The sequence below is a fragment of the Vicugna pacos genome, chromosome 17 (assembly GCF_048564905.1).
Source record: "Vicugna pacos chromosome 17, VicPac4, whole genome shotgun sequence".
NCBI lineage: Eukaryota > Metazoa > Chordata > Mammalia > Artiodactyla > Camelidae > Vicugna > Vicugna pacos.
In genome coordinates, this window is record NC_133003.1 from 23,844,795 (window position 1) to 23,863,032 (window position 18,238).

Sequence of the window (18,238 nt, forward strand, 5' to 3'; positions counted from 1 at the left end):
CAGTTGCCTGGCCTCTGTGCAGTTGGTAACTATCAGAGTAGTGCACATGCGTGCACACACCTCTATTAGCTATTTCTTAATCTGCATACCCTTACTCTCCATCAATGTTAATAGCTAACTCCATTCTCGTAGGCTGGAAAATCCAACTTTGAAATGTTCGCTTCTTCATCTGGACCTAGTCAGTCATTCTCCAGTAAGTAACTGGGCTTTTTTCTTAAACTTCTAATTTAGGATAATTTTAGATTTAAAGAAAAATTGTGAACATATCGCAGAGTCTTCAAGCCCATTATTAACATCTTACATAAGTGTGGTACACTTGTCACAACCAATGAACCAATACTGATACATTATTATCAACTAAATAAAGCCCTTACTTTATTCAGATTTCCTTAGTTTTTACCTGATGTCTTTTATTTTTCTGTTCTAGGATCCCATCCAGGACACCACATTGCATTGAGTCATCATGTGCCCTTAGCTTCCTCTTGGCTCTAACAGTTGGTCAGATTTTCCTTGTTTTTGGTGACTTTGACAGTTTTGAGCACTGGTCAGGTATTTTGTAAGGTGTCCCTCAATTAGAATTTGTCTAATGTTTTTCTTATGATTAGACTGGGGTTATAGGTTTGAGGGAGTAAGACCACACAGGTGAAGGACCATTTTCATTACATCAAATCAAAGTTACATGTATCAACATAGCATCACTTGATCTTGATGTTTATCTTGGTCACCTGGCTAAGTTAGTGTTTGTCAAGCTTTTCCAGAAAGAGAAAAGTTACTCTTTTTTCCTCCCTTTTCATACTGTAAATTTTGGAAAGAAATCACTCTGTGCAGCCCATAGTTAATGAGTGGGGATTTATGCCCCCTCCCTCTTTAAGGATAGAGTATCTACATATATTATTCTGAGTTCTTCTGCATGGGAGATTTACTCATCCTCTCCTACTTATTTATTCAATTATTTGTATCAGTATGTACTCAGGGATATGTATATTATACTTCGGGTTACAATCCAATACTGCTGTATTTTGTTGCTCAGATTGTTCTGGCTTTGGCCATTGGGACTCCTATGTCCTTTTCACATACTGCCATTATAGTGTGCTTCATTTTGTTTGGCTTGGTTTGGTTTTGAGAACTTCTTTACTTTTTGGCACTACAAGATGCCCCAGACTCACCTTGACTATTTTAATCACCTGTTTTCACAATCTTATGCCTATTAGAATTAATTACCACTTTATAACCTAAGACCTAGAACAAATAGTTCACTTGAGGAGGGTAGGAATAGATGTTAAACAAAAATTCCCCAAAACACTTGCTCCCCTTCCTCTAATCATTACTTTCGTGGGAACTATGAACTACGGCCAGAAACCTCAGAATCTCCTTATGTTTCCCTTTCTGCCCAACCACCTTCTTGTCGATTTGACTGTTTTTCAGATGTTTATCTTTGTCTCCATCTCACAGCCAGTGCTCAGCTAAGACCCCTGTGACTTACAAGACTGCAGCAAAAGCCTTCTCTCCACATGATTTCCTTTGTCCACTTGCTCTGCTGACACATCCACCCTCTTCCCTTCTGCTAATTACCATAAAACATCTGCTAGCTCGCTATTTAGGTGGCCCCCGCTAGGATTGGCATCTAAGGCTTCCACAGATGTGTCCCCACATGTGGCTTCATCTCTCAGGAAACTCCTCCCACAGGCACTCTGCCATGACTACCCTGGAATACTGGGCCCTGAGCATGAGATTTGCAGTCTGGTGGACCATAACCTCTACCCTCAGCCTGGTGAATCCAGCATAAGGGCCACGTCTTCATCCCTAGGCACTCTCTATGGGCTCTGCTTGTACCCCTATTATAGCCTGCCTCAATCTCCATCTGGTCCTATGATTGTCTCTCCCACTAGATTGGAATCCCCTTATGGAAAGGGACCTGTCTGTCTTATTAACCTTTCTCCCCTTCATGGTGTCTGGCTCAGGACCCCCATTCAAGGGCAGTTTGAGGAATGTGCTCAAACCCTGCATTTACAACCCTGTTGTTTTACTACCCGACACCAGAGGGCGCTGTGAGCATGTTGAGGAAGACGGTTATAATGCTATAGACCTGGAAGGCTGAGAAAGGCTTATAAGCTTGCTTTGATTTGGGATTGCACGCGATTTACTGCTCTTTGCTTATTCTAAGCACATCCATTCGAGTTTATTCATGAGTTGTGCTCCTGTTATATTTATAGACTAATATAAAAGTCACCAATGACACTTCAATCATAGGTCAGATCCTCAGATAGGACTGCCTTCATGGTCTCTCTAGACCCAAAGTGATCCTCGTGTCCCCAGCTGTCCTCCTCTTACCCCTAAAAATGGGGACTGCAAGTCCCAAGGGCAATGGGTGATATGGTTCTGTTCCTCTTCTGCCCCACCCTACTACCACACACACACACACACACACACACTCTCTCTCTCTCTCTGTGACATCTGGGGTCTCTGGCTGGTGGTTCAAAGGCTCTGAACTCCTGTGGGCAGGGCCAGAGGTTGCAATGAGAAACAGCACCTCCACTGATCCTGACCCCAGGGATACTGTCAGCTCCCTGTGTGCTCCCAGGGGCTGGAGGTGAGTTGCAGCATCACAGGGGCCTCTTGGTTTGAGGAGACTCCCTAACTGACTAAACCAGGGAGCCCCATTCCAGAGGGGTTGGCTATTTGCAAGGGTCTCGTGCCTTGTACATCTTTTCCAAAAAGCAACATGGCAGTTGGAGGCCATAAACCAAAGAGTTGATGTTTTCCAGGAAATAATCTGGCTTCTCCCTAGCAAACCACCTCTAGCCCTGGAGTCCCTGAGTAGCGTGACAGCATGAGGCCCTAGTAGAAGGAGGGAGGCACAGGAGCTCCTCCCCCTCATCTTTGGTGTAAACTTGTTCCTTAAGCCTGCCCTGCGTGCACCTCTGATAAACAGGAAGGCATTTACGCCATCAGTGTCCGTCCCTCACAGAGCATCTGAGATCTGTCTGGGCCATCAAAGCCATCCCCAGCCCCCAGGAGCACTTTGGAGGGGACTCTGGCCTCACTAGAAACAATTCCCCATTGTATCCCCCTACCTTGGAAATCATACATTTGTAAACAAGCCCTTACGTTTAGACAGGTCCTGCCCTGGCTTTGTGCTGGTGTGTTGTTTTTTCTTCCCTGAACAATGTCCTTTCCAGTAGGGCCAGCCGTTCACACCATTGTCTGAGACCCTTGGACTACAGGAAACAGCACCAGATTCTTATCAGCTGACGGGGTGCAGAGTGAAGAGATGAGGTCATGCCCATACAGCAAGCTGCTGGTCTGCCACGTCATTCTTCCATACCTTTATCTCCGAGAGTGGAGCCCCCCTTGTCCTCCTAACAGGCAAATCTAAGCTTTGAGTGTCTCTAATACTGTCGCCTCCACTTGATGACAGACACCTGGACTCTGCTCCAGGCCTCTGTTAATTTGGAATCCTCTCTAGCCCCCAACTGTCCCATAGCCCTGGTCTTCCCTCTTTGCCCAATGGGATGCTCTTGGCAGTCAAACACACCGCATTGGGATGGACTAAGGTACACTGCAGTCATCTTTCTCCCTGGGGGTGAGAGGTCAAGACTGGTCCCCTGAGTCCTCCTCACAGCAGAGTCCCTGAGTGCAAGTTACTAGCTGACTACTGGAGGCTGAGTGTGGGGATGGGGGTGGGCATCACTTACAAGGCCTCCCCTGGAGACTGTGCAGCATTTCCCGTCCTCAGTGGAGAGCGATTTTTTTAAAAGGCTGCATTTGAGGAACTAGGAGTTTCCTTTAAGAAAATCCAGCAGGGAAAGTGAAAGGATTCCTTAGGACACAGCCTCCAAGGGTGTGGGGCCCAGCAGTGGTACTCACGGCAAAGACAGGCTGGGGCTGGGTGGTGGGAAGCGGGCACGGGCTCCCAGCTGGTGTTACTTCATCTCCTGTGCTTCAGGAGGGGGTGAGTCCGGAAGAGGAGCCAGGGTGGGGGACCAACAATCCTTGAGCTCCTTATCAGTTATTATATCCAAACCTAGCTCCACCCATTCTTGCGGCACACCAGGGCCAAGTTTGTGATCTCAGAAAGCCCAGGGAACTTGACCTTGGCATGTGTTGAACTTTCTCCCTGTGGGGAGCCTCTGCAGACCAGGACTTGGGTGAGGCTGGGGTGGATCCTTAACTCGGGTGGAAATTGGGCTGTTTCTGAGCAACTGTCTGCTAGTTTTAGGGAGGAGATGTGGCTAGCTGGAGACGCCCCCACTTTGCTTGACTGGCAGAGGCATGTGAGAGAGTTCTCTGGGACCTACTCAGCTCTAACTGCATCTGGGGCCCTTGCCAGCCCACAGAGAGGATAACTGGGCAGGAGGCAGGCCTGGCTACTGCCTGCCCACTCCTGCAGTTGGGGGATTCTAGAGGCTTCTGGGACCTGACCCAGGCTTAGCTGAATGAAAGGGAAGCACAGAAGCCATTTAAGGAAATGAAAGGACTGTTTTTCACCCTTATTCTGCCTCCACCCTGCCCGCCATCCTTCCTTAGAAACTAGTCTTTGGGGCTGCAGGACAGGCTCAGTCTTGGGGTGAATCCTAGCATCTGCAGAGGACCCTGCGAGACACAGGAGGGGCAGGAAGTGGATTGAGGAGGTAGGCTGGGTGTGGGAGGACAGGAACCAGAGGCAGGGCAGAGTCCAGGTCCGAGAGACAGCAGGCAGGTGGCTGGGCAGCTCTGGTCCTGGGGTGGCAGGCCCTGCTCTGGTACCAGCCATGGGAAACCAAGAAGTGGCTGTTCCATCCAGAAAGTCAATTGAGGAGGTAGGCTGGGTGTGGGAGGACAGGAACCAGAGGCAGGGCAGAGTCCAGGTCCGAGAGACAGCAGGCAGGTGGCTGGGCAGCTCTGGTCCTGGGGTGGCAGGCCCTGCTCTGGTACCAGCCATGGGAAACCAAGAAGTGGCTGTTCCATCCAGAAAGTCAGGGCCTCTAGAGTTTACAGGCTTAGGAGGCAGAGATTAATCTCTCATGTCAAGGGAGGAGATTACTCTAACCAGCATTTTCCCAAAGTATGCTCTTTAAAACACTGGAAACATGAGATGGTAACTGCTCCATGGGAAAAAAAGGGACAGAGGACCACATGTTTTGGAGGATCATGTAGCATGTAGTAGGCATGCACATTAACAGATCATTGTGGGTGCCTCAGGGATGTCACAGGGCAAGCAGGCAGCCAGTGCACAGCTCCGTGGGGGCTAAGGGGGCAGAAATCTCGTGTTTATTTGACCATTGTCAAGGATCTCATGGGACAGTTTTTCCAAAGAACACCATTTTGGAAAACGTTTGACTAGAAGCCCTTTTCCGGCTCTAAACCTGTTTGGGAAATTATGAAACAGGCCCCAAGACCAGGGGAAGTGTGAAACTTAGAGGAAAAAGCTGGGAGAGGAAGATAGAGTGAAATCCTTAAGGCAGGAAATAGGGCTCGAGATGGGAGGAGGGAGGGGGAGTGAGGGGCCAGGGGAAGTCCAGACCCAAGGGGTCTTCGGGGCATGGGTGGTGGCGATTTGGGAGCAGAGATGCTGTGCACCTCATGGGAGAAGGGGCTGTGAGGCTGCATTCACGCATCCTCCCAGCCCAGCACTCCGCACAAAGTGGGGCTGTGATGAGGCTTCTCGGAAGGGGTGGTGATGGCCTGGGGCAGGGCAACAGGATTTCACGTTCTGTCAGGCCTGGGTGCTCGTGCAGCGTCCAGGGGGCAAAAGCAGGGGTCCCACCCTAGGGCCAGGGTGCAAGATGGGATGGATGACTGACCTGTTAAGCACCCCCTAGTCTATAGCACGGATAGAGGGGCCCATCCAAGCAAGAGGGTATTCTCCCTGGTGATGTGGGGTGATGTCCCTCCCATCTTTAAAGCACCCCTGGCTTTTTCCATCTCCCTCCAGCCCCGATGGATTCTGCTCTTTGGGCAGGAGCATGTTGTCACTAGGGGAGTGGGAGGTGGGGGAGAGGCACCTCCTGCAGCCCAGCAGGCCAGACTCTGGGGCTCCCCCTCCTCTGCTGAAGCTGCAGCTCTCACCACACAGCCCAGCCCCCCTGCCCCCACCAGCAAGAGCACAGTGGCCTTTTTTTTTTTGGTGGGGGGGGACAGTAATTAGGTTTACTCATTTTTTAATTATTATTTTTATATTATATGTTAATTATTTTATATTATATTTTAATTATTATTTTTCTTGATGGGGGCACTGGGGATGGAACCCAGGACCTCATGCATGCTAAGCACGCACTCTGCCACTGAGCTATCCCCTCCCTGTCAACACAGTGGTCTTAATACACGTTGGTATGTGGCTGATGAAGACAGGCACCAGGCCAAGTGTTGCTATCAAAAAGTCAAGTGTTATTATGAAAAAGGAGGAGGGCAGCCTACGTGCCCAGCTGCCCTTTGCCAGCATTTTTTTTCCTGGCTTGAGATCTTCCTGAAGTTCCAAGAAGTCTCAGAAGCCCAAGGGACAGGATTTTCCTAATTTAACAAGCAATCTCCACTTCATAGGCAAAGTCCTCTGACTCCTTCCTTCCCCTGATACCTATCTCCTCTTCTAGGAAATACCACCCAGAGTGGCTTATCCCTCCTAGAAAGGTCAGGGAAGGCTCTTCATTTCCAGCTCACACAGATAGCATCAGACAATTTAGTACAGAAATATACAGGTACAATAACGATATAATTATGTGATATAAATATTAACTTCATCCCTTTCCTTGTAGGTTGTGTGGTAAACCACTGTGCTGTCCTCACCAGCACTGAGGGGCAGTGACAAAGGAACAATAGTAATTATGAGAACTGTGCTTTGAAGACAGAGAAACCACAAGGCCCATCTCAACATATGAATACAAAAATAGAATTCACACATAGAGGCATTTCCAGGCGTTAATAACACACAGTACCATGGGGGATAGGGGTGGGCAATCAGTAGAAGCTGTCCATAATTTTCCAAATGCTGGTGTTCCTGGTTCAGGATTTTTAACTCCTTCTCCCTCTGTTTTCCAGAGTAACTTCCCTAGGGGACCCTGCCTGGAGCCGGCCACACATGGACCCAGCCTAGAGGCCCAGTTGCTTCTTCCTGGGACAGAGGGGCAGAGTTGGCTGCAGCTCTGACACCTGCTCCATTCTACCCTCTTCCGTGGCCTCTACCTCCTCCTCCCCTTTCTTCTCCAGGCCCCTCCCCACAGTCCTCTCCTCTGCTTTTACCTGCTGACATCTCAGCCACAACCACCCTAGGCCAGCGGCTTCCCAAAGTGTTATCAAGGTAATCTCAGTGCTTCTGTTTCACTTACTCCGAAGGGGGAAAGAAGGGCCTATTTCAGATCCCAGTTCTCTGGAGGTGGTGGTGGGGCATGGGGGGCTTGGATAAAATCCAAGGCAGACACAGTCTGGGTTTGAGTTCAACAGGGCAGGAAGCCCTGTATTGCTTTTTGTCTGTGTTTTTTTTTTTCCTTCCTCTCTTCATCTTGATTTTTTAATGGAGGGAATCTCGAACCTGATGTTCTTGTCTCCCTCCTGTCGGTTTTGTGCGTCACTGACTTGTTCGTATGCAGTCTGGGAACAACTTTTCATTTAGTCCTCCTCCTCCCCCTCCATGCTCCCCAGCCCAAGAAACACATTACCGCTGATGGCAAAAACACCTCCCTACACGCCCAGACAGAATGGATCCTGGCCACCTGAGCCTCGCCCCCAAGAGCCAGCAGGATTTAGCAGCTTCTCCCTTACATTTCTTTCCCTTAAAAGAGAAAAATTTTCATAAATGAACCATCCATGACAAACCCTTATTTAGCAGAAACCAAAGATCCCAGGGTGGGAAATACTTGGCTCCTGGGCTAACCGATGCCTTCTTGGGTCCCTGAGAATGCCTGCCCTAGGGTTCCAAAGCCCATCCGAGGGTCTCCCACCCTTTCCCTTTTCATCTCAAAAGCCTCAATCCTCTGTGGCCCACCAGGCAAAGCCCTGCCCCTGGTCCTGCCCACCAGCTGTAGCTTGCTCACAGAGCTGTCACATTCCCACCCCTCCAGGCTGTGGGCAAGGTCGCATTGCCCTGGGAAAGACAGCTCACTCCTCCAACTACCCCACACTTTCCCAGCTCCCCTTTCCCTATCTCTAGTCCACAGAGATGGGGGATAACATTCTCCTAGAATCCCCCCACTCCCTGCTCATCAGCGTGTAGGATGACCCTGCTAGTAGGGAGGGCCAATCCCATCAGGAGTGTGGGCATCCCAGGAAACTTGGCCTGGCAGCTCTGGGACTTAGGGAAGGGAAGTCAGGCTGTGAAATGTTCTCTTGCTTTCATTTATGAGGTCCTGAGGTCCTGAGGTCCTGAGGTCCAGACCATCCCCAGGACCCAGGGAGCTCTCGCAGTCCATGCTTCTATGATTCTGAGATGGAGAAGAGGTGGTGGGCAGTGTCAGGGAACCACCAAGATTGCAGGGCATGGAGTGTGAGGGGGTCTTGCTGTAGCATCTTCTCAGTGCCTCCACTTTCCCACCCACCTCGCAGGATAGGTCTTCTTCCCCCGTGCTAGCTTAGGAGGCAACTTCTACCCTCCTTGGCTGCCTGAGGGCCCCCTGCCCAGGCACCTCCTCAGACGTACCCACACACCCACTGGAAGGGTCACTCAGAATGGCCATTGTTCTGCAGGCTGGGTGAGAACCACCCAGCCCTCTTGCCTCTGGCCCCCGGGCACAAGCGGAAATGTGCTCGGGGGCCTTGTCTGAGAACAAATAGCAGTCCCATTGGAGTTGCCAGCAGCCAGAGGGTGCCGGTTCCAGCCTGGGACTGAGCACAGAGAGGGGCAGGGAATAGGCCTCAGACACAGGGCCCTAAATCAGACCCCAGCGTTTCCTGTGGGTGACCTGGTAGGAGTCTGGGGGCAGAAATTCCCATCTCTAAGAGACAATCAGGCATGTTGGCCTCCTCTGCCCTAACCGGTGGGTGAGTGGGAGATGCTGGGGGCTGGTGCTGGCCACTCGGCCTATCCCAACTACCCCCTCCTCATCCCTCTTCTATGTGGCCTCCACTTCCCGGGGTGTCCGATTGCGCTCAGCTTGTGCCCGGCTCTTCACCTTCTTGCCTAGCTCCAGCCCCACCCAGTTCTTGCCCTTGGCCTGTTTGCCACGGCTCCGGCTGCGGGAGGGGCACCACACACGCTCACAGTACTCATCCACCCGGGGCAGGTTGGTGAAGCCAATGAGCTGCAGAATGTCCTTATACCAGGCCTTGGAGGGGGTGGAGGCTGGGCCTCCCCGGGTTGCAGGCTCCTCTGGCCTCGGCTGCCGAGGGAACAGGACGTCAAGCTGCGCAGCCACGATCACCTCTAGAGCCAGGCGGGCCACCACCTGGGAGAAGCCATGCTCCAGGGTCATGCAGGTGTAGGTGCCCGCGTCCAGGCGGTTGAGCCTGCGGAACAGCAGCCCCTGTTCCGTTTGCAGGATGCGCTCATCTGTCTTTACCTGCTGGGGGTGTGGGAGGGCGTGAGTGGGGCAGAGTGTGGGGCAGGGCCTGCACCATCAACTTCTCTGCCCCTGCTTTTCCATATTTGCCATCTCAGAGCCTACTCTCCCCTCCCAGCAGCTTGGCAGGCTCAGGCTCCTCGACTGTGAGCTAATTGCAGGCAGGGCCTCACCTTCCCATAACCCAGGACAGGGCCTGCAAAGGGGGATTCTCAAAGATTTGACTGACTGGTCTCTCCCCTAGTCAGAGCTCTGGGGCCCCTATCTTGGCCTTGCTGGTGGAGGTGGGGGGCTGGCACACATTCCCAGGGAACAGAGGGTGTTAAAGAGTATCTATGGGCTTTCACTCAGAGGGACTATACCTTCTAGCTCCAGGACTAGGACTCCTCTCCACTCTATACATACACACACACACGCACACACAGTCCTCCAGATCTTGGTCTGCATCGGTCACTCCCTGCGTAGTGCGAGGCCCACAGCCCCATCCTAGTGTAGGAGGTGGGAGCATGGTTCTGATCTGGCCCCATCTCTGGCCTGGAGCCTGTCTGGGCTTTAGTCTGCACATCTGTACACCAAGGCTGCCCTGCTTGGGTGGTGAGTGTTGTGGAACTCCATCTCGTCACTCCCCCACCCCTGGCCCTCCCGGGGAGACTTCTCAGTGCCCAGCCCAACAGCTGGCCCAAGGCTGGCCTCCCCCAGTTCTCAAGCTGGAAGAAGAGCCCCTCCTGTAATCAACCCACTCCCTCCCCTTCCCTGCCCGTGGGAGCAGCTTGAGAACAGTTCTTCACCCTGCCCCACCCACATCCATCCTCAGGCCCCAGACTGAAGCCATCTCTGGGGTTGACAGAGCTTTCTGGATGGGGGAGGAGAGGGCTTGGGCAGACAGCTGGACTCTAGTGAAGAAGTGTGGGGCCAGGCAGTGTGTGTGGTGGGGGGATGTGTGTGTGTGCAATGGCCAATGGTCAGGGGCACAGGCCTAGGGCAGAGGAGGACCAAGAACCCCTGAGGAAGAGACCCCTTCAAAGATGAGCCATATGTGTAAGCATGCAGGGCTTCCTGACCAGCCCAGACCTCCTTCCCTCTCTTCTGTCTCTGCTACTCCCCATCTCAGACAGAGCTCGGCTCAGTCCCTAGGAGTTTGTGGGCTTCCGTCGCTGGATAACTTCCACCACATGTGGCCTGGGTGTTCTCAGATGGCAGGAACAGGGACACTTCGTTCTAGGCGCACCACGGGCCTAATACATATTTAAGTTGATCTTAGCAGGTGCCCCCCAGAGTCCCTTCCTAAGGCTTTGGGTTCAAGGAGGGGTATGACCTCAGGACACATGCAGGCTGGAGGCTCACCTGGTCAGGCCCGTCGTCCCCCGGCCTCTGCAAGAACCAGCGCACAGTGGCCTGGGGGGACTTGGGCAGGCACTCCAGGAAGGTGCTGTTGTGCTCCGTGCCATAGACCGCGGTGGTTGCCACGAGTCCTGCAGCCTCCTCTGGAGGGATTTGAAGATAGGCTCAGCTCAGGAACTAGGGGACCCCAGGGACCATCAAGAGACTCCCCCAGCCCAGGGGCCCCCACAAATGTGCCAGGGACCTAGGTGCCTATCAACTCCCAAGCCACTCACTGTGCCCTAAGACCCTATACTCATATACTGACAAGAGCTGCACGCACAGGGAAACCAAGGATGGTCTGGTACTACAGGACTAGCCTGAGGCCACACCTCACAGGGGTGGAACCCAGGCCATTAGGGTGAGGGGGCCCTGTGGGAGCCCAGCTGGCACCACCATGCCTGCTGCCACTCACCTTCCTGGCTTTGGCCCAGGCACTGCAGGGCAGGGTTGCCATGCCGGATATCCTGTCGGCGGATCCGGCGCTTGCTGGTGCCCGGCCGGTAGCGGGTACAGGAGGCACCATCCCAGGCGCAGTACGGGTCCCGGGCCAGGCAGCACTCCGCACAGGCACTGCCGTAAGTCTGACACTGGTGTAGCTGGAGCTGGGCCACACCCAGCCTCGAGCCCACGTACAGCGTTTGCTGGGAGGGACACAGGCAGAGCCCATAGTAAGCCTGCACTCCTTCTGGAAGCAGCTAGGCTCTCAGCCCCTTTGGCTTTCCTGAGACCCCTGCCATTTGCAAGAGTCTTCCAGAGCCTCTTGGGTGCATTCCCAAAACCAAAAATCATTTATCAGTCACCTGATCTACATTAGATCCTGTGCTAGGGTGTGGAGGGGGTAAGGAACTCCTGGGGTTCTCTAGGGGGCTTCTCCAGGCCCTCCCTGCAGTTGATCTTTGCTTTCTACCCCCACAGACTTTATCCTGTCTTGCCATTAACCTTAGAGGTATAGTCTGCTTTAAGTGATCCCAGTACGAAAGTCAAGATTTACCCAAAGATAAACTGGGGCAGATGAACTTGGGGAGATTTTTGCCTCTTGCAAAAGGACACACAGCAGGCCTCTAAAAAGTGGCTCCTAAGAGTGATTTAAAATCTGGATTTTGTTTTCAAGCACCTTTTGTTCTACCCCTGAGGAACTGGACTTTGTGGATCTCCCCTGATCTGAAGAGAGACTCACTTCCTCGGGGTCTCCCACTGCCCACTGGTTTCATGCATGGCATCTCAGCTCTCAACCCTCATTGCAGGGCCTAATCAGGCAGCCCCAGGGCCTGCTGTGGCTCGGCTTCCCTTCAGATGATGGCAGCACTCAGGGAAGCTTCAGGAGACCGGTGGAGAGGAAAGAAGTTGGGGAGGATTGGCAGCTGTTCTTACCCTTTTCACGGAGATCTCCATCTCAGTGATGGGTGTTGGCACCTGGGGAAAAGCAAGAGCTCCCCTGCATCCCGGCTTTCAGCCTCCTCCAGCCTCTGGATGGAAGCCACCTTTCTACCAGGTCAGTTCCCTCCCCGGCAACTAAGGCCAGACAGTCTTGCACACTCATCGGGTTGCTAGAACGATCCCCTCACCCTGGCAGGCCTCCAAGGCTTGGCTAAAAGTAAGCTCTGGGGTCTCCTGCCACAACCTTGCTCCCTAGCAATAAGGCAGCCCTCCCAAATCACCCATCCCTTGTGGGGAGGCATGGCAGTTCCCCAGACACAGATCCCCTGCCTGACTCTATAGAGGGGCCAGCAGAACCCATAGGGAAGTTGGGGTTTCAGCCACCCCTCACTGCAACTTGAGCCTGGCAGGGCTTTGTCAGGGGACCATCACCTTGGCCATTCCTCTCTGGGCCCCCCAACTCTCAGCTTAGACTGCGTCTCCAGGCCCCACAGTCATTTAGGAGCATCAGTAAGGCCTCTGCAGCAGTGTCATCCCTTTCATTCCCCACCAGCTGCGGGTTCAGTAAAGTCCAGCCCATCTCCCTCCTGTGCTTTGTTCCTGCTTCCTTGTAGTCAGGCCTAGACCCAGGGACGGGGCTTGAGGGGACCCTTCCCATCAGTCCCCCTACTCACCTTAAACACTTGGAGCTCCTCCAGAACCACCTCTTCAGGCTCAGCCGAGCCCCCCACCTGGAGGGCGATGACTTTGAGCACAGAACCTGAGTCTGAGGCAGGGAAGGGAGAGGTCAGTGAGAGAGGAAGGCAGAGCCTGGGTCCCAGCACACTCCCCTAGTGAGGCCACCCCACTAAGCCCACCCACCAGTCCCCAGGAAGATGACATCGTAGGTCCCGTCCTCTGCCTCCACACGGTCCACCACGATCTGACGCAGCTGCTGGGCCAGGTGGGTTTTGACGAGGACAGGGCGGCCCCGCCGAGGACGCACAGGCCGAAACATGAGTGGGTGGGCTCGGGCAAACTGCAGCACCTCATCGGGGTAGTCCTTGGTGCTGCCAAAGGGTCGTCCTGGCTGTGCGGTCATCTTGCTGGGGCACTGCGGGCAGCAGCAAAGGGAGCACGTGAAGCTTCCTGGGATGTCACATCCCATCCCAGTGTGTTTCCGAGACCCACTGGTTGGGCACGCCAACCTCAGAGGGACCACTCTCGCTATAGGAATGACTCTTAGTGTCATCAGGGCTCTGCTCCCCTCCTAACCCCGCCCAGCCTCTGTGGAGCCCCAGCTCAGCTGCTTCCCTGAGGCTGCATACAGACTCAAGCCTGTCCCCAGGCGGAAATCCTCCTGGCATCTACTCAGCCCTCTTCCCTGGCCTGGCAGCAGGCAGATACTCACCACGCCAGGGCGGGGGAAGGGTACCTTGCCCCCATAGGGCCCCCACTGGTGCTGGGGACCATCTTGGTGGGCAAAGGGGCCCTTGAAGACCTCCCAGATATCTGCCATGTGGTACACGCAGACAGCATAACCCTGGAACACAGCACTGCAGAGGGGGGACAGGGACAGTCAGGCCAGGGTGGCTGTCATAGGTTCCATAGGTAAGACAGAGGATGATGGTACCTGCGGCCAGCAGAGACCAGAAAACAAGGACACCCAGGCAGAGAATACAGCCATGGAATCACTGGGTCAGGGACAAAGACAGGGACCCATGGTGAGGCAGGGACAAGAAAGCAGAAGCTCAGGGGAGGAGGCTGAGGGTGCAGAGATGGGGCTGGGGCAGGGGTGAAGGAGGCCGTGTGCCCACCTGACCGTGCTGAACAGAGCGTACACCTCTGGGTTCTTCCCTGCATTGGGCCACAGCAGGAACACGTCCTCTGGAAGACAGAAGGCCACCACCAATGCCCCACACTCATTGGCTCTGAGCGCCCCCCAGCCCACACCCCACCTGCCCTGGCCATGGCCTTACCCAGCTGGTCAAAGTGGGTCTCGGTGCCGCCAGGGCCAGGCACGGAGCAGAGCAGCCTGGCCTTGAGGAAGGTGCTCCATTTGTTCACCAGCACCCGCTGGCCACCTGCATCATTCTAGTGGGTAGGGGCCAGTCAGTCTTGTGTCTTGGGGACAGGCCCCTCCTGTTCCTCCTCCCTACTTCTGCAGGTGGGGACAGGTCCGGGAAGGAATCTCACTGCCACTTCCATAGCTCTCACCACACAGACGCGGCCCACGCGGCTGACGATGACACGGCCCAGGCCCCCATCGGGCGAGGGGACTGTCTCCGAGAAGAAGAAGTACACCTTGTCATCATCCTGGTCCAAATTGTCCGGGATCCGGGCAGCCATCACAAATTGGGGTTCTGGGAGGTGAAAGGGTAAAGCTGGTGGGGGCCCTCACAGTGGAGGATGGGGGGAGGCTGAACTAATGAGGAGGGAAAGAAGCACAGGACCCCACTGGAGGCTAGAGTCCCAGGGAGTAGAGTGGGGATGGGCTGCCCTCTGGTCCCCACTCCAGGGTCAGCTCTCCCGCCTCCCTGCCAGTGCCAGAGGCAGACACCAATCAGCCTGGCCCTCAGCAGACCCCTGGGCTCACCGTGCAGAAGGTTCTGGTCAGAGTCAGAACGCAAGGCTGGCCGGGGTCCCCCACTCCGGAATACCATGGCCTCACGCCCCAGGAAGTCAGCATTGAGGCCTGTGTACAGCTCCCCTCCTGGGATAGGGGTAGGAGGCAGGGTCAGGAGAGGAGGGCCAGGCCTGTAGCCAGGCCCCATTCCTTCCCAGCCAGCTCCCACCCTACCATGCCTGCCCCGGTCTGGGCATCGCCTACCTACAAAGGTGCTGGCAAAAGGACTGCTGGGCTCATGTGGGCACCGCCCCCGCCCACTTTCCACACTGCGAGGCTCCAGGTGGAGTACGTGCTGGGGGAGAAGGAGGGAGACAGACATGTCACATAGGAAAGCAGGGCAGTCCCTCACCCGGGTGGTGGCCATCGCGTGCGGCTGGAGAGTGGGGGTGGGCAGAAGGCGCCCTTATTCGGGCCTCACCAGTGGGGTCAGCTCCCTGCCACAAAGACGCCTTTCAGGCTCTGACACTTCTGCCCTGGCCCAGGCTCAATGGGGAGCGTTCAGGCAGCAAGGAGGAAATGTCATGCTTCCCAGTCCTTTTTGGGGCTGCCCGGCTCACCTCCCCACGATGCCCAACCGCGATGAGGGCGCAGGTGGGCTGGAAGGCCCCGGTGCCACATGCCAGCAGGTGGGTCCGGTTGTGGGGCTGCAGCACCCGCACGAAGTTGGCGCAGTCCACCTGGGGAGGAGGGATGGAGGGCATGAGAGGGTGCTGCCTGGCTGGTCAGCTCTGGTGATCTAGAGTAGGGGGACATTCTTCCAGACCATCAGGAACCCTCAGTATCTGCTCCAAGTGTCCCCAGCACTGGCACTTGGGGAGCAGCGGCCCCAGGCTCTCCTGAGGGTCAAGGCCTGGGAGTTGGTCAAGGAAGGGGGGATGGGTGTCACTCCCAACAGCACTCACCAAAGGATCTCTTCCCTTGCGAACACATGCCTCCCTCTGTCCTGGCTGCGGCGGCCACAGGACCTAAAATACAGCCTGGCTTACCCCTGACCTCACAGCCTCGGTTTCCCCAGCAGGCCTCCTATCTAGAGTTGCTTGACTCTGAGACAGACCCTTTTCCCTGTCAGCCCAGCTCACCTCCCGGGGATCCATCCATGCCTGGTCCAGTCGCAGGGAGTAGATGGCATCACGGCCACCCAGAAACAGGCGGTCCCGGTACTCATCCAGGTACAGGGCCTGAAGGTCCAGGGAGCCCCGGGGACCCAGGAAGATGGCAGAACGGTTGGCAGAAAGGAGGTCTAGGAGGGAGCGAGGGAGGGGGTCAGAGCCTGCTGCGCAGCCCGCTTCTCCAGCCAACATGTGGAGGTGGAGGGTCCCAGCTGTGCGTTCACCCCACACACACTTACATCTGGAAAATGTTTCCATCCACAGGGCTGCTGGAGGGCTTCTGGGAAATGGCTCCTGGGGGTGGGTGGGATGGGGGCTCTGAACCCCCAACCCAGCTCAGCCCACCCAGGAGCCCTTACCCCTCCCAGTCCTTGGCCCCCTGGTTTTTCAGTTAACATCTTCCCACTGGCCCATCTGAGCCCTATCCAGTCCCCAGGAAAGATAGCTCTGCTGACAGGATTTATGGCAGCAAGCTGGGCAAAGGGCTGGGAGAGCCTGGAGAAAGGGTAAGTGATCTGAACAGCGTGCAAGGCTGACTCAGTGGGACACATGAACGAGTAGGGAAGAGTGCTCCCAGCAGAGGGAACACCTGGAAAAGGCCTGGGTGTGGGAGAGGCTGGGTATGGTCAGGTGGATCTGTAGGCTCCGGTCCAGGGATGTAGCTAAAGAGGGTTTTCTCCTCCATAGACACTGCCCACCCAGGCCCCAGGGGTTGGCTGTCTGGGGACGATGATCCCTGAAGGTGGGGATTCTCAAATAGGTCCTAGGGGTCCAGCTTGGTAGGTGGAGGTGATGGGTGGGCAAGTGCAAGCAGCAGGCTGTGGTGGGAAGGGGCGAGGGCCATCCTTGGGAATACCGGCTATCCAAGCCTGCCCAAAAGGTCATCCTCAGCCCAGCACCTACTCTATCCCCAAACTCATCAACAGTCTCTTCAGGAAGCCCTCCATGGCTGACAGTACTTTGGGAGGGATTTGCCCTATTTGGGCCTTTTCTTATAACCCAACTGCCCTCTAAAACCCACAGCTCCCAGGGCAGGACCACATTTCCCCCACCACACTGACTCTTCAGACTCTCCAGAGTGGAGCCACATTCCCCCCTCCAGACTCCCCAGAGCAGTCCTGGGTCTCCCCTCTTGGACTGGGGTTCCCGAGGGAAGGTGATCACCCCTCTGGCTTCCCCAAGAAGAATCTGTGGAGAGCCTGTGTCTCGGGGACATTTCCCATGGACCGTCTCCACAGATTCAGAGGAAACTGTGTCCCAGCTGAAGCATAACATAAGCTAGATCTGCAGGGGAACCTCCTGGACCAGGATGAGCAAAGAGGGGAGACCGGAATCCTCCGTGGGCTACAAAGGGCCTCTTGGATGGAGGGGAAGAGGCAAGGTCAGCACTGCCAAGGTCAGGGAACAGGGCCACGGAGATAGGGTGAAGGACACCACTGAAGGGCAGGACGAGAGGGACAGGATGTTGCCCTCTCCCATACTGTCTGCCCTGGGCAAGGAGCCGGGCTGAGTGCAGACAAATCGTCCAGACCTGCCCTCTCTGCCCCCTCCCCATCTCTCTCTGCCCAACTCTGCTGAGGTCTCTCTTCTTTTCTCAACAGCCCCCTCAGGTTTCCCCGCTGTGTCTGTCTCTCCCACCTCCACCTTGGCCCTGTCTTTCAGAACCTGTCCTCCTCCCCCACCTTCTTCCTGGGTTCCTGCCCCTGGCGGCCAGCTGGGAGCACCATGCCGGGGAGTGAAGGTAAAGTGCTTCCCCCATGGCTGTTTAAGGAGTGACCGCATCCTTCTGGCTGGCAGAACAGACCACCCAGAGCTGGCTGGGGCCCCACAGCTGGGGTATCGCAGGGTCCAGGGCTCCCACAAACACGCACACACACGGGGCGCGCACCGCCTGTACCTCGGTAGGAGAGCCGCAGGCGGGGCACGCTGGGGCCGGGGCTGGGGCAGCCCCCACGGAGCAGGAGGCCCCCCACAAGGCAGCAGATGGCCCAGGCTGAGGGGGCCATGCCGCTTGCAGAGCTGCCCTAGGTCCTGGTCCTGCCGCTGATTGTAGTTTGCTTGGTTGCCGCCAGGCCTGCCACTTATAAAGCAGCAGCTCCACCCCGTCCCAGGCCAGGAAGGCGGGGAGGAAGAGGGAGGGGACCAGTGCCCAGTCATCCACCTGCAGCCTCTCCCTCCACCTCGGTTGGCCCAGTTGATGCCTCTGTGTCAGATTGGCTGGTTCCTAATTGGGGAGACTCTTTTCCCAGCTGGGATGTGGATGATTTATACAGAAATGTCCACAAACCCAAGTC

At 55.3% G+C, this 18,238-nt stretch overlaps 1 protein-coding gene and 1 long non-coding RNA gene across 5 annotated transcripts; one reads left to right on the plus strand and one right to left on the minus strand.

Annotated features, from left to right (window-relative positions):
- The first annotated feature begins 132 nt into the window (after nt 1-132).
- LOC140686573 (uncharacterized) lies at nt 133-3,388 on the plus strand. The gene is made up of 2 exons (XR_012060401.1): nt 133-193; nt 3,180-3,388. It is a non-coding gene; the product is annotated as an uncharacterized lncRNA (long non-coding RNA).
- A 4,479-nt stretch (nt 3,389-7,867) lies between these two features.
- On the minus strand, nt 7,868-18,013 carry SEMA3G (semaphorin 3G). 4 transcript variants are annotated; one of them, XM_006196387.4, is made up of 16 exons: nt 17,842-18,013; nt 15,915-16,075; nt 15,738-15,800; nt 15,393-15,512; nt 15,037-15,127; nt 14,803-14,919; nt 14,424-14,569; nt 14,186-14,300; nt 14,024-14,093; nt 13,618-13,762; nt 13,089-13,320; nt 12,902-12,993; nt 12,222-12,263; nt 11,263-11,491; nt 10,812-10,951; nt 7,868-9,467 (listed from the first exon to the last, which is right to left on the minus strand). In XM_006196387.4, the coding sequence occupies exons 1-16, from the start codon at nt 17,948-17,950 to the stop codon at nt 9,021-9,023; spliced, it is 2,319 nt and encodes a 772-aa protein (XP_006196449.1). In that variant the 5' UTR covers nt 17,951-18,013; the 3' UTR covers nt 7,868-9,020. The 4 variants fall into 4 exon arrangements, with proteins under 4 accessions (XP_006196449.1, XP_015091315.1, XP_072797526.1 ...); XM_015235829.3 differs by having other exon boundaries at nt 7,868-9,470; XM_072941426.1 differs by lacking the exon at nt 7,868-9,467 and adding an exon at nt 10,256-10,702.
- Between the last annotated feature and the right edge of the window lie 225 nt (nt 18,014-18,238).

Coding starts and splice junctions, on each gene's coding strand:
- SEMA3G (XM_015235829.3), bottom strand. CDS start 17,950: ATGGCCCCCTCAGCCTGGGCCATCTGCTGCCTTGTGGGGGGCCTCCTG. Junction 14,920..15,036: donor TTTTGCCAGCACCTTTGTAG/GTAGGCGATGCC, acceptor CCCCTATCCCAG/GAGGGGAGCTGTACACAGGC. Junction 13,321..13,617: donor CCTTCCCCCGCCCTGGCGTG/GTGAGTATCTGC, acceptor TGCTGCCCGCAG/TGCCCCAGCAAGATGACCGC.